Below are 24,521 nucleotides of genomic sequence, written 5' to 3' on the forward strand. Positions count from 1 at the left end.
TGAAAGGAAAAACCAATTTATTTGCAAAGGGACTTTGACAGAAAAACAGTATCTTGAAAGGTCTACACTTTACCAGTTAGTAATGACAAAAGTAATATGGTTTCAGACTTATATAAAATATAGGAAAAACTGAATTCATTACATGTAATTGACAATGTCTTTAAGAAAAATTGAAAAAAATTGAGAAAAATTATTCTGTAAATAAATACAGAAACTTTACAAATGGTAATCATATCATAGGGTGTAAAGAAATTAAAAGTAAGCTTAAAATGGCAAAAAAATTTAAACAATATTCTTACAGGTTTTAAAGTAATTAAAAAACAATACACACTCAGGTTCCAGGAATACCTACATTAATATTAATACCAAAGTTCAGCTCTATGAAGAGGGGGAGAAGGCTGTTCATTCTGGTAAAGCCACAATGTTCGAATTGGTCAGAAGTTTTACCAGATAATGGCAAAAGGATGTTGTAAAGATTTCTAACAACATGAGCAAAGGATAAGCCATGGTCATGAGATTAAGTCTGTAGGAAAAAGCAACTGAGACTTGTTCTGATGGATAAGACAGGAACTCGGAAAAATGCAATAGGGATCAGCATCCTTGGAAAATGAGCATTGAGTCAGTACTAAGTAGCAAAATGGATGATGAAGACCTATTTGAACATAGAAAAGGTGGGGAATAGGAAAGAAATTGTAGTTGTAGCTCTTTGGATTGATCCTGATGTGCCTGATGTGGACACTTTGAAGGAGATCAGCCCCTGCCTTATCATTTACTTCCTTGGGTCTCAAGCCATTATCCTGATAGTCCCACTTGTTCTTTTGTTTTCAAAGAGGACTACATAACAGAATGTTTTATGTTTTCACTTGCACATGAATTGTCTTTGTAAAGTGGAGTTGAAGAAAGGTGTCAACCTCACTCTTTCCTCCAGTGTCATTGATGTCCAGTGGCAAGACAAAAATCAAAGTGATTGGCAATAGTCTAGGATACAGTGAATAACCTTAGCATCTTTAATACCTTGGCAAGTTGTAACTGTTCCATGCCCCTGCTTCAGCTGCTTCATGGCCACTGGAATAAATTGTTCTTATTCACCTATTCTAAGAAGAACGTTTTTACGTGCTTGAGATAGACATCTTCCTAACTCACTAATAAGTTTGAAGCCTTTCAGTTACCCTTTTAATTGTTTTACCAAGAAGGAGCAAGATGCAATAAAGAAAATGCTGGAAATTTTGTGATTCCAAAGCCATGGAGTTCATGAGCCTTTTATTCATCTGAAAGGATCATTTGGAAGATATTGGCTTGAACCAATACTTAAGTAAAACTAGGGATGAAAGCTTAAAAGACTGATACTCCAGCTTAGTAGAAAGTAGCATGGGTTCATCTGCTGGGCAAAAGAAAGTGAGAAGGAAGCTCAGCTAACAGCTTCTGGCCTTAGTTGAGCAATTGGTGCAGAAGAAGAGAGGCTCTTGCTATACAAACCATATATATATCAATAGGCCGAGAAAAAGATTCAGGAACAAATTGAAGCATTAAAAAAACCCTACACATAAGACCTGCAAAAACTGAAAGAGGAAATAAGGCAGGAAGATAAAGAGAAAATCAGAAAATTAAAAGAGGGGCTGAAGTAGAGAAAAAGAAAAGGAAAAAAGTATGTAGAAATCTTATAAGAAAAGAAACTTTTTATGGCACATGAGCAAAGAAATGTCAGAGCTGAGGTTGTGAGTCATAATGTGTTCTTTGAAAACTTCCCAAAATTTTTGGGAGCAACCTTTGTCATCATTTAAAAAACACATACATACATACATTCATATATATATACACACATATATATATATGTACATATATATATAATATATATATATTAAGGAACTTGGTAAAAATCATCTTATGCTCTGTTAATTTTCCAACTTGTCCTTTCTCTGTTGTTTAGTTGATGAATAATCAGTTGTTCCAGATCCATATTACTCCTGATGTCTTCAAAAATATATAGCTGCAAACCATTCATTATCAAAAATACCTTAATATTTATTAACTAATATTTTAATATGAAAATGAAGAAAGAGACACTATTCCCATGAAAAACCAGAAAAGGAAATTCTAACTCTTCTGAACTAAAATTTTCATTCCAAGATCAAGGGGAAGACAAAAGGAATCTAATACTTTGCTATTTCTCCATTCTCACCTTTTTAGAAAAGAGATATAATCACTGGGATGGTGGGTCTTATTTACATTTTGTTATCATTATCAAGAAACATAAAATAGCTAATAGCTCACATTTGTATAGGGTATTAAGGATTATAGAACATTTTATGTAGTGTAGAATATTTCATTTGATTTGATCCTCGTAACAACGCTGAAGAAAGATGTTATTATCATTCACATTTTATCGGAGGAACCTAAGACTGAAAAAAAATTAAGTAGTTTGCTTAGGATCACAGGGCTAGTAAGTACCTGAGGCTGGATTTGAATTCAAATCTTCCTGTCTCTTAAATTCTCTCTAATTCATTAACTTTCTCCCTAAGCCCTTCCCAATTTCTACCTTCCCCATTCATTTGTTATTATTTGGATAGGGAGAAAATAAAATCCTGTTATATTCATATTTATTAATCCTAAGGCTAAAATTGTCCATAGATTTTTCTGATTCATAACGATCCATTCTCTCCTTGTCTATTCATTGAAATTGTCAAAATTCTGTACTATTGATTGTTATATTATTAGTAATGACAATGACAGTTTATTTCATTAGCTCTTTAAGCTTTAAAAAGCCTTTGATGTCTTGGGGAGGAAGGAGATGAGAGAAAGGGAGAAAAATTTGAAACATAAAATCTTGCAAAAATGAATGTTGAAAACTATTATTTACATGTATTTGGAAAAACAAAATATTACTAAGAAAAAAATGTTAGGGCATAGATACTCTTGAATACAAAAAAAAAAAAAGATTTACCATATACAAAGCCTCTCATCACAGCAAACCTTTGAAATAAAATTGCAGGTATTACTTCTATTTTACAGATGAAAAAACTGAAGTTCAAAAAGAACTGATTTTTCCTATTGTCATGAACTTAGTTAGTGTCAAGGTTAGGATACCAGCCTGGATCTCTCCTGATTTTAAGGCCAATGCTCTTTTATTATACCATATCACCTCTTCTATTAAATGACTGTTTATTCAAGGTCTTGGAATTCTATCTGCTTTGACCAGATCACATTCAGAGTATAATGATGGTGTATGTGGAATGCCAAATTCCTGTCAATCCATAAGTGAAAAGCTTCCATCCAAACAGAAGAGACAATGCAGTTAACATTTTTATTTCATTCTGCTAGGTGAACTGCATGATTTGAATATAATTTGGCTTTTCTTGGAAAAAGTGAATGAATAAATAAATGAAAATAGTCCTCAATAAGGGTAAATATGATATCTAGATATAAACTCAATTGGAGACTAAAAAGTAAATGGCCAAATATTGGCCACATTATTAAAACCATTAAAATTATATTAAAAATTACAGTATTAAATGTAGCTAAAACAATTATCCATGATAAAAGACAACAAAATTCCATGTTTATGCAACTATGGAAAAGAAACAAACTGTTTACATAAAATAAAATATTTTGCACAACAATAACATTGCTTCTATTATACTATGTTGCAAATCTAGGAATTTCTATTTCATGGATTTTTTTTTTTTACAAACTTTCACTTGATAACACCATGAAAGAAGCTATAGCAACTAGGTTTTAGATGAAATATGTGTAGAACAAAGCCCTTCTGGATTGTATTTCCAATTAATTTCTGAAAATTATCTCTATATTTATTTCACTAGAGGGTGTGTTAACACTCCGAGCAAAACCACCACCTCCTGATGAATTTTTTGACTGCTTCCAAAAATTTAAGCATGGATTTAACCTCTTGGTAAGTAGAAAGACAGTTATGTATATAGTACAAGTAAGAGAAAGAAGGAACACTATAATCATTAACTTGGTAGAAAAAAATTTTTACATAAGTTCTAAGAAACTTGTGGTTATTTCTAGTCTTATTTTGCCTATTTGATCAAAACATAGAGAAGGTGAAGCCTGATCTATAAAACTTGGTTTAAAAATGTAATATATTCTTTTTATTTTGCTGACCTTCTTATATAAGCTAATATTCAATTTAAGAAATGGGATTAACCATCAAGAAGTATTTATTCCAATTTAATTAGATCCAGTCTAGCAAATATTTATTAGATTCAGGGGACTATACTAGGTACTTGGGATTCATTGACAGAATACAAAACAATTCCTGTCCTTAAGGAGTTTATATTCTTTAGAGGAAGAAAACATAGAAACAGATAAGCTTATTTATATCTATTTGGTGATGGCAAGAACAATCTTCAAAGGAGTGACACATGAGTAATAAAGGCAATTGCAGCTTCTAGAAGGTAGAGGTGAGAAAATAATGCATTCTGGTATCAGCACAACCTTTTAAAGACACAGAAGCAGGGGATTGGATTTTCAATTTGGAGAACTTGTAGTCCAATTCGGATGCAACATGAAATATTTGAAGGTGAATAATATAAAATAAACCTAAAAGTTCATGTGGAACCGTATTATGAGAAATTTAAGTGTTTTTTAAAATAACCTTAGAGAAAGTCATTTCATTGGAGTAATGAGGTCAGAAGCCAAATTATGAGGACTTGGTTGAGAAGTTAATAATAGGATAGGAAATGAAAACAATGAGGTTTTTTTTTTTAGGACTTTGTGAAAGGGAGACGATTAATAAGATTATAGACTGAAGTGAAGGGGAGGGAATGAGGAAGGAAAGAAGTAAGGGAAGCAAAGAGGAATAAAATTGAAGAGATTTAGTTTCCATTGGTAAAGGGCATAAATATTAAAGGAGTTAGCCTTAACAAAAAGAAATGCCAACTCTTCAACAGAAACTAGCAAAAAAGAGAATGGGAATGGGAGATGAGGATGAGAGGTTTTGAGGTATGGAATAGAGAGAAGAAACAGCTCACAAAGAATGACTTGTGTTTTCTCTGTAAAACTAAATATGTCCAAAACAGAATTCATTGTCTTTTTCCCTAAGCCCTCCCCAAGTCCTAACCTTCCCCATTACTGCAAAGAACAATACTATCCCCCCAAACCCAGAGGCTCAAACAACCAGAGTCATCCTTGACTCCTCACTATTTTTCACTTCTTCATCTCTCTCTCCTTATGCCCCTCATCCCTATATCCAATCTATTACAAAGGCTTGCTGGTTTAACTTCCCTCAAATATCCCGCCTTCTGTTCTCTGACACTTCCTTCACTCTAATACAGACTCTCATCTTGAGCACCAGAGCCGGGTGACTAAGCCTCTTGTCTTGGGAAGGGCTCACAATGGTAGTTATTTCTCCATGCCAGTTTATGGCATATTTATGATTTTTATGATTATAGAAAACTACAGTTAAGGCAGAGTAGCAATAGATTCCAGCTTATGGGACTTATATCAGAAGAAGACCCAATTGCTGAATTGGACCACACCTGTAGCATCTGCTTATGTTGTTCTTAGAACAAGGCAAAACTTTGGTACTGTGATGTTAGCCAAAGTGGTAATCTACCTGCTCCTCAGAGTTAAGCTTACCTTGCCATTTTGACAATGTAATGTTATGCTGATCTTTCTTTCTTAATTGAGTATCTCTTTCCTTCATCATGGCTTGGAATTTGTTTTGTATTTTTTTAAATTGCTGTCTTATTGTTTCAGGCGAAATTGAAGTCTCACATCCAGAATCCTAGTGCAGCAGATTTGGTTCATTTTTTGTATACACCATTAAACATGGTAAGTAATTTGCCCAAATCACCCAAATAGTTGTAGAAATAGGAATCTTGATGCTTTGTCCACTTCCTACTACTTTGTTTCACACCTCACTTCTTTTACTATTCCTCCAAAATATTGGAGATATGTATATATATATGTATATATATATACATATATATATATATACACACACATATATATGTGTATATATATATACACACACATATATGTATATATATGCTAATTTAAATATAATATTTTTCTATGCAAATTAATATGGATCAGTGGGTTCAGAATTTTCTGAGAGTAGTTTGATGTGTCAGCTTATCTATTAAAATATACAATTAAATAATTTAAATGGGGAGACATATTTGCTACGCTACTTCACAATGAGGATTGAGTTTATATTTTTAAGAGGAGAAAAGTGTTATTAACTATTATTAAATATATTTTAATGAATATTTAAGGATAGTAAAAATGAGAGCAATCTATTCAGCCCATTAAAATGTGCTAATGATTGGTAGCAATGTTTCTAACTTTTGAAACCTTATGATTTGATAAATTCAGCAAGCACTCATAGATGCCTACTAGATATGAGAGACATTGAGACTATATCCTGCTCCTGTGTTATTTTTATTGGGAACTGAAAAAATGGTGGTGGGGGAGAGCAGACATGGAGTATCAAAGAAAGACTGTGGATTTGTGGAGAATGTAGCACCCAAGGTCTGTGTAGAAGGAAGAGAAGGACAGATTTGGAATAGGGATATAATAGAGAGTATAAGCAAAAGCCCAGAGGCAGAACAAGGATGGAGAATAGAAAGTTGTCCTTTTTGGTTAGAAATTTGAGCATGATTTTTTTGTTGTTCCTTTAAATTAAACCTCGGTTGTAATTGGAATCTCCCTCTGCCTAGGTAGATTGGCACTTAATCATGCAAGTTATGCTTTCAGGGAGTTGCCTCTCTAAATCTGAAATTAGGCTTTAAAACAATTGGAAAGTGATACTTTGCAAATCAAGATCAGTAATTTATACTTTAATATACAAAGTTTGTTGGGTACAAAAGAGTGATAGATAAAGGAGAAGTATTTGAGCATCTGTATAAAACACATAGTACAAAGAGGATAGAAAGAGACAGAAAAAGCAATAGCAAGTGAGAGGAAATGAGAATCTTAAAAGAATTCATGCTTATATTGAGAGTATAAAGGGGGGGGGGAATAGATTTGAGAGATACTGTAAAGAAAAAGGACTATCAACTGCATCATTTCTCAGAATTAAATCAAATTCAATCTTATTGTCTTTACAACTTGTAATCATTTTTACTTGAATAATAAAAAAAGAATCAACAAATAAAATATCATCTATTTTTTTCAAAGTGGAACAAGACAAACTGTTAAGTAAAATGTAAAATATGCTTTATTAGTTTCCAAACACAGGAAACTCATTAACCCAGTCAGTGACAAAAGCTAGGCAAAGTCAGATTAGAAGAGGAAAAATCCTATATTACATTAGTTTATAAGTGGCTCCAGCATCAAAGTTTTAGTGATCATTGCTATTGTTAAAATAATTCTTAATACTGTAAGTACTCCTGTCAGAGAAGAATCAGATGTACTATCACATAGTAAAAAGAGTAATTACTTAAATAATTTTTAAAATAGAATTATTTTTATACATTTGAAAATATCTTGATCTTTTTATTATTTTTTTTCTGCCTTTATGGCATGGAATTTGTAAAAAGAAATGTAACATGGAATACTATTTGTACTGTAAGACATGTATTATGTATTTCCTCTATGTTTTTTCTACACCCTCTACAAAGAGCTGAAATATGGATTTATTCATATGAATATAGAATGATAACACTTTTATAAGCTACATGTAAAAATCTCAACCATGTAATTTCTAGCCAAAGCTCATGTATTAAAACAAATGCAAAACATTTTCATCTTTGCTTCTTCTCAAGAAAATGACCCCTTAATGAAAAGAACCTGTTATAAATAGTTTAACTATTGATTACACTATCTTAACTTTTTATAGTGTATAAACAATATATTATTATTTTATATTCTTTAAATTGTTGATCCGTTTTGTATTTTGCATGGTAACAATTTCCCAATATACTCTCTACTACTCCATTGAATCCTCCATTGTAATAAGGAAAAACAATTAGAAATAATCAATTGATAAAGTTTTTGTATTTAACAATATATTCAATATTTCAAGGGAAATACATTTTGTTATCTCCTCTGGTGGATCAAAACTGGCCATGATACTTAACAAATAAGTTTAGGTGCCTTTTCAAGTTGTTTTCATTTTAATTATAATCATTGTGTATGGTATTTTTGTCCTTATATCACTCGGCATCAATTTCTGCACATCATTCCATGTTTCTATGAATTCCTAACATTTATTATTTCTTATAGGATAGGAGTATTCCATATAAAATGGTTTTTTTAATGATTCTCTGAGTCAGGAACACCTCTTTTTTTTCAATTTTTCATTGCCACCAGAAATGCTAAGATGAATTTTTGTTAACCAATCACAAACGTATATACTAAGTGTTGAGAATGTCCTCCCCCCCAAAAAAAATGGCAGAAACAAAATCTCCGTTCCCAAGGACTCACATTCTAATGGGAAAAGAATCATTCTAATAATCAGGATATATACTCTTGTAATCTTAAAGGAAAGTATAGCTGCTATAGAAGGAGATCAAGAAAAACCTCTTGCAGAAAATACTATTTGTACTGAATATTGAAGGAAACCAGGGAAGCCAGAATGTGGGGCATTGGACACAACCAGTAAAATCATAGCTGGAGGCAAGACATGTATTTTTAAGTGTTTACTCAGTGCCAGGATGAGTGCTAAGTGCTAGAGATACAAATACAGAAAAAAAAGACTCTTTGCCTTCAAGGAGCTTACATTCTAGGGGAAAACAGACAGTGAGCAGAAGGGAGTTGAAAAGTGGTATATGACTTACACCCAAGGGAGATAGGGGGAAAGATAAGCCATGCAGGGAATGATGATGAAGTTCCAAGATTCACTAGCAGAGCAAGCAAGGAGATGGAGTGTTGTATGCAATTGCACAGGATTTGCAAGGACAGAGTTGCTAAATCATAGTATGTTGGAGAGAGTAAAATTGTAACACAATTGAAAAAGTAGGAAAAGTATGTGTTCTGAAAGGCTTTCAGAAGAAGTAGCAGAAAAATTTATACTTTAGGTAATTTTTGAGAGGAATATTATTTTTGAGGTATGGACCCACTGGAATTACTGAATAAGGGGAAGGAGGGCAAAGAGGTAATATGATCAAATTTATGCTTAAAGCACATATCCATGTTGGGAAATATAGGATGAATTGGACTGGGGAAAGAGTTGAAACAAAGGGAAAACCAGAAGGTTATTAAATTAAAACCAGGGCCTAATTAATGCAAGTAAGGAATTTCATAAAGTAGTCTTATATGTTTTAATTTGCAATATTTGAAGTTATAATTATATAAAATACAGTAATTGGTTCCAGTCTAATGGAAATATGTTGTGGGGAAATGGGGGAAAAATATGACCACAGTTCATTATTTCAACTAATAGGAACCTACCTGGTTCAGACAGGAAATGATGAGTACCCAAATTAAAATGGTGACTATATGGGTGAAGAGAAGGACATGTTGTTGAAGGTTGAAATGACAAAATTTGGCAACATACTGGCCATGAGAAATGAGTGCAAGAGAAGAGTCAAGGATGACACTGAAATTATATATGAACTTGCATGATTAGAAAATGGTAGTGCCTTAAAAAAACCAGAGGTAGTGAGGTTGGGAAGAGATGAAGGGTTTGGGGAAGAAAGGTAATGAATACTGTTTTAGAAGTGGTGAGAGGCATATGAGACATAAACATTTTTCTAATCTTATTTATTTTCATCTCTCAGTATGTACAAATAGAATCTGTGAAAGAAAATGTGCTTCCTATCCTATGTGCTAAGAATGTGGGTGTGTCCTCTCCTTTTTCCTCCCAGTTTCAATTCCTTTTGTTAAACCTGAGATTTTAGCTTTTCCCCAACTTCATAAGCACCAAGATAATGCAGGGAATAGAGTGTGGAACTTGGATTCAGGAAGAACTGACTTAATACACTTATTAACTATGTTAGTCATGAATTTATGTGGACAAGTCACAACTCTCTCAATCTGGTTTTTTAATCTGTAAAATATGGATAATAACATCTATCACAAGGTTATTATGAGAATCATATGAAATAATATATAAAGCACTTTGCAAATTTTAATATGCTTATATAAATGCTCGATACTCTCTTGTCTTGGTCACTACTAAAACCCTGGAAGACCTTACTCAGTCAGCAGGAGAGATTTAAAGCTAAAATAGAGTCAGTTACAAAGCTGTGCCAATTAACTGGAACAAAGTAAAATAAAAAAGGGTATAATAAACCTCAACAACTTTTTGCATCTTAAAAAATATTTTAATATGTAATATAGTTGCTCCATTGGCTACAAGTCTTACAAGTTTTACCATGGAGTTCACAAGATTTTGACACATTTTCTTTAAATCTTTACTGAAACACAATTATCACATTCACTTTAGGCATACCTTTGATGACTAATCTGTTCTTTCAAGTCTAGCATTAATCATAGCCTATAGATTTTTGAATGGGTTTTACTCAGGCAAGTTTCAAGACTGCTTCAGCATGTTAATCTATAGATCTTGGCTAAATATTTTCACATTTCATGATAGATGGCATAATGCAAGATCATATTGTAGTAATCCATTTCTACTTGGACAATTCTATAATTCTGGAACAATTCTGATTCTTTTTATATGGGTCTTTTTAACAGAGTTCATCATTCTCTTGATGGGGACAAGAATTCTAAGCCCAATACAAGTTAAAAATCCAGAGAATATTTTTGGGAATAAATTTTTAGAGTCCAGTGAAGATGCTTGGATCTGATAGACTCATTCAACCTTCTTATGACAAAACTTTTCATTTTTCTTTCAATTTCAGGAAGCCTTGTAAATGCATTGTAGAAAAATCAGTAATAATCCTGCCAGCTTTCAGATCCCTTTGAAGATCTTTGCTTGATTTCTGAGGATTAATTAGGCTATTCTGTGTTAATAGTTTCTCATTTCTTGATGTCATTTTTTTATTTTTGACTCTTTGAATTCTCAAGTGACTGATTCTATTTCATTGTGTGCTTGAAATACTTGAGTTTTCCATAGAGATACTAAAAATATTTCTAATAGTAATTGAAGTATGCTTTATAAGAGCAAAATTTTATAAATAGAAATAACCATTCTTTAAAATCATAAACTTTAAAAAACAACAACAAAAGAAAGCAATAAAATGTATTTCTGTGGCTTGAAATTTAACTTTTAACTGAGAAAATTAATAAAAGTTGAGGAAATCAGATCATTCAGTTTTATCTGGTCAAGGTCAGATCCTGAGTCAACCTAGTATCAGTAGAATTAGTAGGATTTAGTATAATCATTAAAATTTATTCCCTCTTTGGAGGCTTTCCAAAATGCATCTTTTAAAAAAAATTCATGGTCTAACACAAGATAAAAATCCCTGAAGACTGAAAAAATAATTGTCCAAAAGTATTCTTGTTTCTGTCTTAAGACATAGTTCATGATTTTTAAGGAATTGTTATCATGATATTTATCAGAGAAACATACCTATAGAGATTCTTCCCTCTTCCCCCCACATTTCTTAAACTGTTATCCTTATTAAGTCAAAATTTATGGGAAAGCTGACAAGGGAGGAGAAGAAAGGGTTCAAAATAGTTCCAGATTCAGATTGTTAAAACATAAATACTCTTTCTTCTGTGATTTTTGCACCATCTTGTTTATTTTTTATTATGAGAAGATCCAATTACTCTCAACATGACCTTTATTTCTGTCTCTAACATTACTTTCAAAACTATATTTTTCAAGTATGAATTAATTGAGTTTGTCAGTTGGGATCACTTCAATAAAATTTTTATAGCTTAAAATCATCAGATAACAGAGATAAGGTTTTCAAAGGAAATATTAATATAAAAATCAATAGATAGATTTTTCAGTGTTTCTAAAGAAAGTTAATCTTTCATTTTATTTTTTTAGGCCAAGATGAACTAGATTGGTTTACTTGGTATGGTTTAATGCTATATATAAACAAGATTAGATTGGAGGTTATCGAGTATGAAAAAATGCATTGATTTTTTTAATGGATTTTTGTGTGCTGTTAGAAATTGTGTGCTGAAGTTGTGTACTGAAGAAATTCTTGTTCTTTTAGGTGGTACAGGCAACCGGAGGTCCTGAACTAGCCAGTACAGTACTCAGTCCTCTGTTGACCAAGGATGCAATTGATTTCTTAAATCACACTGTCACTGTTGAAGAAAGGCAACTCTGGATGTCCTTGGGAGAAACATGGATAAAACCCAGGTAAAGAATTATGCAAATCTAACATTTTAAGTAATTAAGGCTTTGGAATACCTTTGTGGTGTAGACATATCAATAAAATAATTATAACACAACTCATTGGATCCATGGTATCATCCATATGGAATTTTTGTAATCCTAAAAATCCTTCACAGAGATTCTTTCCAATGTTATGGTAGCCCTCTAGGTCATTTTAACATTTAATGGGTGCAAATGTAGCCCTCAGACTGTAAATGTTTTCCTCTATTTTTGATAGATAACTGGCTGAGCTTTATTTCCCATCATATATTTCCTAGTTAATAATCTTTTCTGCCATATATTGTTCATCAGTTATCATTGATAACATGCTACAACCCACTCGTACACCATGCATCACTCCACTTCCATTTGTGTCAGGTATAATTCATATTCTTTGCAAGTTCAAGAATTGCAGCCATATAGGCTCATGAAAAGAATAATGTTGTTTAAATGATAGATTTTTTTAATTAGGAATCAGGTTGGGATTATTGAAAATTCTGTATTTTATAACAACCACATATAAAAAATATAGCTGATGCTCTTCTTACTAATCAATCAATTCTGGACCCAGAAAGAAACAAAAATCTAACATATTCCAAAATATTCATAACAGTAATTTATGATAACTAAGAACCAGTAATAAAAGCAGAAATCCATTGATTTGAAAATAGGTGAAGACAAATGAACTATGACTCATAGACATAATCAGATATCATTGTGCAGAAAGAAATAATTAATATAAAGAATTCAGAAAGATTTATATGAAATAATTCAAGGTGAATGGAATTAGCAGGACCAATAGAACAATACATACAAGGACTACAACAATGTAAATAAAGAGCTAAAGCAAAACTGATCTCTGAGCAGTTGGAGGGAAAAATGATGATCTGAAGAACAGATATTGAAATATAGCTTTTTCCTTAAGTCATAAAAATAAGGGACTTGCTTTCTATTTGGAGTCTTGGTTATCTTGTCGAATATAGTTTTTGTAGTAAGTGTTTATGCTTTATTTTTTCTTAGTTACGTGAAAAGTTTTAGTCTAGAGGATCCATGGAAGAATAGGTGTTTCCAAAAAATGACTTTAAAATGTAAAAAACAAACAAAAAAAAAACAATTAAATTTACATTCCAAAAATTATCTGTTCCCTTTTGTTTTTTCCTCTAGGATTCACTCCATATATAGTTCATGTTCTTAACGATTTCACAGAGATCAGAAAATTATCTCATATATAAATGTATTTGTTGATAGACAATATAATATTTCAGAGGCAATGCTATTCATTGTCTTTCTAAACATTTAATACAATCTCCATCTTCAAATATCTTAAGAATACCCACAGATTTTTCTTGGATATATTTGGTCTTATCCAATTGTTCTTAACAACTCAATTTACTTGAGTATCATGTTTATTTCCTCACAAATCCCACTATTAAGTGATATTTTTGCAGTTCAAATATGATTGTTCCATTGTCTGAGAGGATTAAAACAGATTTCATAAAAATACTGACATATTCTTTCCATTTTTCATCCATCTTGTAATCAAATTTCCAGTTTTATCTATTAATTACCTTAGATAGTGGTATACTTGGAATCTTTTACTGAGCTTTTTTTCTGTCCTTTCTCTTCCATTCCTGTTTGTGGTTTTGTAAGTAATACTACTTATTATTTTCCATTATCCTCTTCCCTAAAGTTTTAAAGATGAGTTTTATTCTAAACAAATGTTGATTTTGGCTGCCGTATCTCTTCATCTGGTAAAGAAATCAAATATTTTTGGCTTGGCGTGGTTTCCAGGCTCTTATGGCTTCCCTAAATTTGTTTATGACATTAGCTAAAGTTCCGTAGGAAATTAAGACAGTCATACTTAAGGTTTTTACCTATTTCTTCTTTCTTAATATTAATTGCCTTTTTGGAAGAGATAAGGCAGAACTAGCATATTCGCCTACATAATTGTCTCAGTCATCATCTTTCTGGTTTAATGATAATTTTGATCTTTTCTATAACGGCTGTTTCAAAAATGACTGTTATGGTAGTAAACAATCAGTTTCTATCTTTTAAGGTAGACTCATTTTCATTTTTGTGATAGTTTCATGTTTATAGTTCACTTTAGCCAAAAAGTCTTCAAATGAACTATTGTCTAATCACATGTCCTTGAGCAGATTTGTAGATTTTACTAAAAAGTTGAAACATGCAATATACAATTGGAAACAACAACAAAAATTAATATGATCTTCAGCTTTTTTAAAATTGATGTTATTTTCAGGAAAAAGAAGTTGATATCCTACCCCCACTGTATTTCATAGTAATCCAGTCAAAATGGGTACCTAATCTGTGGTGATTGCCTTTTAGTTCAGACAAATAGATGTACAGGAGAAATGTTGTAGAGATAAAAATCTATAAGACTGGAAATTTATTAGATATGGATTATAAAATAGAGATTTGATGAGGATTTTTCTGAGGTGGAAAATTGTTGTTGTTATTTAGTTGATTTTTTTTATGTCTGACTCTTCCTAAACCCATTTGAAGCTTTCTTGGCAAAGATACTAGAGTAGTTTGCCATTTCTTTCTCCAGCTTATTTTACAAAGGAGGAAACTGAGGCAAATAGGGTTAAGTGATTCACCCAGGGTCACACAGTTAGTAAGTCTGTTAGGCTGGATTTGAACTCAACTGCACCTAACACTAAGGCCAACATTCTGTCTACTGTATCACCTACTTGCCCTTGAGGTGGACAATGGACTTTTTTTTTTGTCTTTATTTATTAAATTAGGTGGATATGCTATTTATGGTTATTCAGTTGTTTTTAGTAGTGTCTGACACTTCATGGCTCTGAATTTTTCTTTTTTTTTTTTTTAAATTTAATGATTACTTTATAATGACAACATTATTCCTTGCACTCGTTTCTTTTCCGATTTTTTCCCCCTCCCTCCCTCCACCCCCTCCCCTAGATGGCAAGCAGTCCTTTATATGTTGGATATGTTGCAGTATATCCTAGATACAATATATGTTTGCAGAACCGAACAGTTCTCTTGTTGCATAGGGAGAATTGGATTCAGAAGGTATAAATAACCCGGGAAGAAAAACTAAAATGCAGATAGTTCACATTTGTTTCCCAGTGTTCGTTCTTTGGGTGTAGCTGCTTATGTCCGTCATTTATCAATTGAAACTTAGTTAGGTCTCTTTGTCAAAGAAGTCCACTTCCATCAAAATATGTCCTCATACAATATCGTTGTCGAAGTGTATAATGATCTCCTGGTTCTGCTCATTTCACTTAGCATCAGTTCATGTAAGTCTCGCCAGTCCTCTCTGTATTCATCCTGTTGGTCATTTCTTACAGAACAATAATATTCCATAACATTCATATACCACAATTTACCCAGCCATTCTCCAATTGATGGGCAGACAATGGACTTTTTTAGTGCGCACTCTAGCACATTATTATTGGGCTAGATTACCTCTATGTCTTATACTGGTAGAGACCTCAGAGACCATCTAGACCAATTCCATTTTATAAATAAGGAAACTGAGGCCTGGAGAGGGAAAAACAGGTCAGGAAGTGACAGGAGCACTATCTAGTAGGGACAATAGAAAGACCCATAGAGGCCATCTAGTCTAACCTCATTTTGTAGAAATCCAGGAACCATAGAGGAAAGCATTTGAGGTGAAAATCAAAGGAGACAGAAACATCAATGATAATGTCTTCAGATTATACTATACATACTGGGCAGAAAAAATAAAAAGAGATGAGTGCTTCAAGAAACAGATCAGTAGCCCTGATTTAATATAATAGTCATGGGAGATGTCAATTTGGACATCTGTTAGAGTTTTCTCTGTGCATAGAGAATAGTATCCAGAAATTTTTTGATTTACCTTAGTAACAATTTCATTGTTCAAAAGATATAGGAGCTGTTTTGTAGTGGCAAGAAACTGGAAACTCAGTGGCTGCCTATCAGTTGGAGAATGACTGAATAAGTTATGGTATATGAATGGAATATTATTGTTCTATAAGAAATGATCAGCAGGATGATTTCAGAGAGACCTAGAGAGACTTACATGAACTGATGCTGAGTGAAGTGAGTAGGACCAGGAGATCATTGTACATAGCAACAACAAGATTATATTATGATCAGTTCTGATGGACATGGATCTTTTCAACAATGAGATGATTCAGGGCAGTTCCAATGGTCTTATGATGGAGAGAGCCATCTACACCCAGAGAGAGGACTGTAAGAACTGAGTGTGGATCACAACATAATATTTTCACTCTTTTAGTTGTTGTTTGTTTGCATTTTGTTTTCTTTCTCGTCTTTTTTTCCTTTTTGATTTGATTTTTCTTGTGCAACATAATTGTGGAAACATGTATAGAAGAATTGCACGAATTTAACATATATTGAATAACTTGACATCTAGGGGAGGAGGTGGGGGAAGGGAGGGATAACATTTGGAACACAAGGTTTTGCAAGGGTGAATGTTGAAAATTATCCATGCATATGTTTTGAAAATAAAAATCTTTAATTAAAAAAAGTTTTAAAAAGAAAAGCAACTGACAGTCAAATATATGCACCAAAAAAAGGAAAGAAAAAAAAAGATAGTGGACCTAACATCTGAACTTGATTACCATCAAAAATTATGTATTGATTAATGAAGTAGAAATCATAAGAAGTTTTGGCAAAGAGGACCATTTCTTCTTACAATTTATGGCTGAAAAAGTGAGAAAAACCAAGAAGAGTCTGACATATGTGCTAGAAATTAGATATCAAAGGACATGACCTAATTAAAATTTTTAGAAATCAGCCTAGTAGATATGGGATGTTCCCAAGAATGAAAATATGATGCTACTAAGAGAAACAATTTTGATGAGGAAGAAAGGGTCTCTCCTTGAGAGACGAAGTATACAGAGATTTTCATCAATCTTACTTGATTTTAAAAGTCATATGGGGAAGAGTAAAGCAAACATGGACAATAAATAGAAGACAAATATCAAAGTAAAGCAGAGTAGTAATGGTTAATTAGTTAGTATTGATTAACTAGTAACGAATTAATATAGTTAATATAGTCTGCCAAATATTCCAAGGACAACAAAAAGTTTTTTGGTTAATAGCTGTTGTTGACTAAGTGGAGGAAGAAAGAAGGATCAAAAAAGGGATAAGGATATAGCTTGGGGTAGATGAAATAACAATTGAAGGGAGGGAGAAAGTAGAGCTGTTCATTTCATTTTTCTATTCTATTTTCTTATCAAGAAGAATGACCATTAGATTGACAAGAGACTGTTCAAAATGATGAATAGGGAGTTGACACCTAAACTAAATAGGGAGAGATAGTACAAGAGCTCTTAGCTGTTTTTGATGAGTTCAAGTCACCAGCTTCAGACAAACTACTCTCCAGGGTACTGAACAAAAGTGATTCCTGTCAGGAGTCTTGAAGAATTAATGGAGAGTTGTTCAGGTCTGAAGAAGAATGAGAGAGTTCTTAAAGCACTAGAGAGGGGTGAATATTCTAACTTTTTGAAAAAAAGGAAAGTGAATGAAAATGGCTGGCAATCTATAGATTGATAAATTTGAGTTTGATTCCTGACAAAATTGCAGAAGTTATTCATGAATCTTTAGAAAGAATTGGTGATCACACAAAAAAACAAAACAAAACAAAACAAAACTGCATGGCTTCATCAAGACCAGAGTATATCATACTAATCACATTTCCTGTTTGGATAAGGTTATTTGATAGATCAAGGGAATATTGAAGACCTAATTTTCCAAATTTTCACAAGGTATTTGACACTATCTTAGGATGTTCTTGTGTATAAAAAAAGGAAAATACAGATTTTCCTTTTTCTGCCTTTGTCACCATACTGAAGTCAAAGGCCACACAGGATTCATTGTTTTGTATTTCTTTGTTTACAGGATTGTCAAAGGATTCATCATTTATTGACCAAGTATTAGGGATGCATCTCTTTACTTAATTATAATAGTTGGCATTTATATAAAATGCCACTTTAAGATACTTTAAGGTTCCTGAACTTTATTAGAAAAATTAATAATTTTATATGTATTTTTGAAAATTTGTCTTATTTGATCACAAAACCCTGAGTTAAATGCTGATGATATTATTATACTCACTTTTTAAAATTTTTATTTAATAATTACTTTATATTGACAGAATCCATGCCAGGGTAATTTTTTTTTTACAACATTATCCTTTGCACTCGTTTCTGTTCCAATTTTTTTCCCCTCCCTCCCTCCATCCCCTCCCCTAGATGGCAAGCAGTCCTTTATATGTTGGATATGTTGCAGTATATCCTAGATACAATATATGTTTGCAGAACCGAACTGTTCTCTTGTTGCATAGGGAGAATTGGATTCAGAAGGTATAAATAACCCAGGAAGAAAAACAAAAATGCAGATAGTTCACATTCGTTTCCCAGTGTTCTTTCTTTGGGTGTAGCTGCTTTTGTCCGTCATTTATCATTGAGACTCAGTTAGGTCTCTTTGTCAAAGAAATCCACTTCCATCAAAATATGTCCTCATACAATATCGTTGTCAAAGTGTATAATGATCTCCTGGTTCTGCTCATTTCACTTAGCATCAGTTCATGTAAGTCTCGCCAGTCCTCTCTGTATTCATCCTGCTGGTCATTTCTTACAGAACAATAATATTCCATAACATTCATATACCACAATTTACCCAGCCAGTCTCCAATTGATGGGCATCCATTCATTTTCCAGTTTCTAGCCACTACAAACAGGGCTGCTACAAACATTTTGGCACATACAGGTCTCTTTCCCTTCTTTAGTATTTCTTTGGGATATAAGCCCAATAGAAACACTGCTGGATCAAAGGGTATGCACAATTTGATAATTTTTTGGGCATAATTCCAGATTGCTCTCCAGAATGGTTGGATTCGTTCACAACTCCACCAACAGTGCATTAGTGTCCCAGTTTTCCCGCATCCCCTCCAACATTCATGATTATTTTTTCCTGTCATCTTAGCCAATCTGACAGGGGTGTAGTGGTATCTCAGATACTCACTTTTTAAAATAAAGAAAGTGAGACTTTTAAGTGCTTGCCATCACATAGCCAGTATTAGCAGTGATATGTAAACCCAGGTTCATACTCGTAGTTCAACATTTTTTCTCAATACTAGGTTATTTCTTAGTCATACTAGTCCTCAAAGAGCATAATGAGCCCATCCCTGAGTCCATAACTTTCTAGATTAGTAGATCTGTTCAGAGTTTCTAGTTCATAGGAAATGCCTTCTAAGTACTTAAGATCACACTATACTGTGATGGAGCATAAAAATAAAACTTATGTAGGAAAAAAAAAGCCAAAGGTAAGTCATGAAATGCAATTTCAAAGCTAGTTCCAATCTCAGTCTTGCTTCTTACTCTGTGTGTAGTCACTCATTTTTAGTCAAATCTGGCTATTCAAGACTTTATTTTTTTGGGGGGGAAGGGCAAAGATAATGGCATGGTTTGCCATTTTCTTTTCCAGTTCATTATAGAGATGAAGAAATTGTGGATTAAGTCCAGAGTTTAAGGGCTAAGAAGATGAGTCTTCATCTTCCAGGTTCTGTGCTATATCCATTACACTACCCAGCTGTGGTACTATCCCTCTAGTTGCAGACAAGTTCCTTCAATTTTCTGGGAATCATTTCCTTATTTTTAAATTAATTTAAAAAATAAATGGTATGAGTTAGAGGATTTCTAGAGTGAATGTGAAAAAGTAAAGAAATCAGATTATGACTTGTCCATATTGGCCTGTTATATATTTAAATATTTAATCTATATTTAGTTTCTATATCTTTTTCATTTTTCTAAGAAAGGAATTTTTATTTTAAAAACTCTCTCATTTAATGAAATTTAAATTTCATTCTCCTGTCTCTTTCATAAACTATTTCCTTTCTCTTGGTCCCAGTACTAGAACTCTCATTTTCATTCATTAATACTAGAACTCCTAGAATCTTTTCCTAGTGCTTCCTAGTTTCTTTTCTCTTTTCCATCTAATCTCCTAAGTAATCTCAAAAATCTTTATATCAGCTTCCTGTGACCATATCAGTATTCTCCTATGAGATAAAATATCATTTCAATAGCTTTTAGTAGATTTGCTTATTTGATCTTTTCATAACTATGCTGCCACTAATTTATTTTTACAATTGAAATAACATACAAATCATACAATTTCCCTTTTCCCTTCATTCAGTCAGGAATTATTTTAGAGAACCATGGAATATAGTTTCGATTTCAGAAGGAAACACTCAACATAAAAACTTACAAAGTCATACAAATTGCTTTAACAATGCAAAAGAAGTTATTTATTGGAGCCTGACATTATGGATAGAGAGGCAGTGTAATAAAATGGTTAAAGGAACAACCTCAAAGCCAGGAAGATCTGGATTAAGGTCCTGTCTCTGATGTATCCTGGATGTGTGTCCCTGGGAAGATCACTTTCAGAGTTCTAGATAATTCTCCAAGGCTATAAATTATAGAAAAGGTGCCAATCTGCATCGATAGAGGAGCTTTCACTCCTAAGTTCCCTATGCTAAAGAAATCTTTGAGCTAAACTTTTTTTTGTATTGCATTATGCAAATCATTTTTTTTAAATAAGAAAATTATTGTGTCAACAAACTAGCCTTTACTATGTGTCAGATACTGGGCTTAGTGCTAGAAATAAAAAGTAATAAGAGGCAGTTCTTACTCTCGAGAAGCTGACAGTTTCATGGGAAAAGAATGTGCTAACAACTATATACAGCTAAATTATATGCAGATAATCAATGGAGGGTTTGCCTTAGGATTAAGGAGGAATGAGAAAGGCTTCTTACAGAAGGCAAGACTTTAGTTGAGACTTGAAGGATTCCAGGGAATCTAGGTGACTGAAATATGAAAAGAGAGTTCTAGATGCCCAAAGGGCTATCAAATGGTGCATACTCTTTGATCCAACAGCATCTCTACTGGGTCTATATCCCAAAAAGATCATAAAAGAGGAAAAGGGACTCAAATGTGCAAAAATATTTGTAGTAGCTCTTATTTTTGTAGTTGAAAGGATCTGGAAATTAAGTGGCTGCCCATCAGTTGGGGAAAGGCTGAATAAGTAATGGTATAAGGATGTAATGGAATATTATTGTTCCATTAAAAAATGATGAGTAGGTAGATTTCAGAAAAGCCTAAAAAGATTACATGAACTGAGCCTGAGTGAAGTGAGTAGAACCAAGAGAACATTGTACACAGTAACAAAAAGATTATGTGATGATCAACTGTGATGGATTCTTTTTTTTTTTTTAACAATGCAGTTATTCAAGGCAATTTCAATAGACTTGTGATGGAAAGTGCCATCTGCATCCAAAAAGAGAACTATGGAGACTGAATTTGCATTAAAGCATAGTATTTTATTTTACCTTTTTTGTGTTGTTTGCTTTTTTTCTTTCTCGTGTTTTTTTTCCCTTTTCATCTGATTTTTCTTGTGTAGCATGACAAAGATGGAAGGTGAATGAGGGAGAAAAATTTGGAGCCCAAATGAATGTTATTCACCTTTTGCAAAGGTGAATGTTGAAAACTATCTTTGCATGTATTTGGAAAAATAAAATAAGGGACAGCAAATTTAAATGTTTATTAAATAACTGAGTTATGATAGATTTAATAGACCTAGAAGTAGTGCTTGATAAGTCTTTTTTTCTATATAACTTTATTAAATGTATTGAATCTAAAGTTAGCAAAACTAATTTTCTCTGTTTTATCTATGTCTTTAAAAAGCAGTTGGTTATTTCAGATCATAATTGTATAAAATATTTTGAGAAATAGAAAATATACCTCTAAGGTATCAATCCTGAGCCAAGGAATGTATTGCCAAACTTATGACCAATGGATAATATGAGCTTTTTATCGGGAAAATGATAAATACTAGAGTGTTCTGCCTTTCTCATGTAGTCACCCCAAGACTCAAAATTCTCAGATTCTGAGATAGGCAGCTGATAGATGTTGTCAGAGCTTTAACTAACCCAGAGATACTTCCATATCTTTTGAGACCAATAACCTTTGACTAAAGTGACACAATAAATGAATTCTAGATATAGGACTTTTAGATAATAAGCCACATTAATCAGTATAAATACATTAATTGGTTTATAGCATTACGACATTGTGCAAGAAGAATAAAACCCTGTAGCTAGGTGAATATTAAGGTTGAACCAAGCTGGATAGGAAAATCAAATACCATAGTATCTGGATGGTGTAAACATAGGAAAAGGCAAAGTAGCACTGGATACACAAACATTTCAAAGGCTTCAGAGTCATAAGCAAATCACATTGACCTATAAAGAATACATTCTCTGAACTGCCTTAGGCAATGGATGATCAACATGAGGAAACTATTCAAATATTTAGGGATCATGGAGAAACTCACAAAAATATTAGAGTAAATGGTATATATTTTAAAATAGTAATCCAAGGTAAAAACTAAATCATACATGATAGAGAAAGAAAAAAAAATGATAGTAAAAAAGTAGAAATGCTAGTGTCATGTTTATTTCTGTGCTTCATAAATGAAAAATTCCTACATGGCTAAAGAAGTAGTTATTCTTTTCTGAATTGATTGGTAATAAGTTGGGACAGATTATAATTACAAATGCATTCTGTGACTTTTTCCTGATTAAAATTTGTCTGGTTTATATGTTGATGTATAATCATCTTGATTCATTTTAGCAATCTGCATAATTTTAAAGATGTAAATCTTATGAGTATTTTGGAATATCTGTCCTTTCATAAAAGATAATTCAATTGTTGGAATATGATTATCTTTTATATTGGCATGAAACTATATCAGATATTGAAATTTTGTACAATACTCTAAAAATACACTAAATTGTAATTCTTCATATTGATTTTAAAAACCCCTAAAGTTGTCATCAGAGAGTAGAATCAATAGAGAAATGAAAATCATTATTTAAGGTAATGTAATGTAAATAATTTACAGAATATTATATCATTTATTTGTGTTTCTTCCTATGTACATCATTATGTAGTTATTTAAAATATTGTGAACATATTTTATGGCATGAATTTTGGGGGGATAGAAAAGGGAAAAATAATTATAAGCAGTATTTGTGTCTTGGATATATTTTGTACATATATGATAAAAATGATTTTAAATGTAATTGTTTACATGTCTTATATTTTTCATTTAGAGCGGAGTGGCCCAAAGAACAGTTTATTCCACCTTATGTGCCACGGTTCCGCAATGGTTGGGAACCTCCTATGCTGAACTTCACGGGAGCACCAATGGACCAAGATCTTTTTCAGTTGGCTGAATCTGTGGCAAATGTAGCAGAGCATCAGCGTAAACAAGAAATGAAAAGACTATCCACAGAGGTGAGAATACTCTATATGAGTTAGGACCAGGTTGTGAAGAATTTCTGTTGATACTAGAAGCAATCTGGGCCCACTGGAGTTGGTTGAGAAGGGAAATGACGTGGTCATACTTGTGCTTTAGAGAAATCATTTGAGCAGCTGTGTGGAAAATGGATTAAAGGAAGATAAAACATGAAGTAGGCATATCAATTTGGAGACTGTTTTCATAATCAAGACAAAGCTGAGGAAACCCTGAAGGAAAGTAGTGGGTGGGTGAGTAGAGAGGAGGCACATGTGAATCATGTGGTGGAGAAAGAAATGGTAAGATTTGCCAACTGATTGGATATGTGTAGTGAGAGAAGGAGTAAAAAATTAGGGATAAAACTGAGATTATGAACTTGGGTGACAGAAAGGATGGAAAGAGGGAGTAGCACAGAAATAGAAATAGCTTAGTCACAGGATATATTTTGGAGGGAAGAAGCTGAGTTATTTTAGACAATATTGAGTTGAAAGAAAGGAAGAAAGGTACAGAAGGATTGTAGACAGAGCCTTTACGTACACTCAGAATTAAGAAAACATGATGTGAATGATGTTTCAGTAAAGTAGAATGGGAAGAAATAGTCTGACAGGGAGAAGGAAAATGCAGATAGATCAATCTTTACAAAAATGCAAAAAGGGAAGATTATTCACGGAGAAAAAAGTAAACAATTCATGTTTTGCAAACAGATCTAGAAATCTGAGATCTTAAGAAAAGACAATCATATTTTATAGTTAGGACCTTTGTAACCTCGGAGATAACTATCAATAAATTGATGAGATTAGAGACCAGATTACAAAGAGATTAAGAAGAGAGAGGAGTAGAAATACAAGCAATGAATGTATATAATTTTTTTTCTAGCTTTTGTCTGTGAAAAGTCATACAATGAGATGGAAAACAGGTTGTCATACCTAAAAGCATGTATCAATTAATTTCCTATTTTTACTGT

General features: G+C 32.6%; 1 protein-coding gene across 1 annotated transcript in view; it reads left to right on the forward strand.

Annotated features, from left to right (window-relative positions):
- EPS8 (epidermal growth factor receptor pathway substrate 8) overlaps positions 1 to 24,521 on the forward strand; it is a 230,289-nt gene that overhangs the window by 160,630 nt on the left and 45,138 nt on the right. The window contains exons 12-15 of the mRNA XM_052000226.1: positions 3,819 to 3,907; positions 5,719 to 5,793; positions 12,042 to 12,190; positions 23,373 to 23,556. Coding sequence (XP_051856186.1) covers positions 3,819 to 3,907; positions 5,719 to 5,793; positions 12,042 to 12,190; positions 23,373 to 23,556 — 497 coding nt within the window. The remainder of the gene's footprint in view (positions 1 to 3,818; positions 3,908 to 5,718; positions 5,794 to 12,041; positions 12,191 to 23,372; positions 23,557 to 24,521) is intronic.

Source organism: Antechinus flavipes, chromosome 5 (genome assembly GCF_016432865.1).
Source record: "Antechinus flavipes isolate AdamAnt ecotype Samford, QLD, Australia chromosome 5, AdamAnt_v2, whole genome shotgun sequence".
Lineage (NCBI taxonomy): Eukaryota > Metazoa > Chordata > Mammalia > Dasyuromorphia > Dasyuridae > Antechinus > Antechinus flavipes.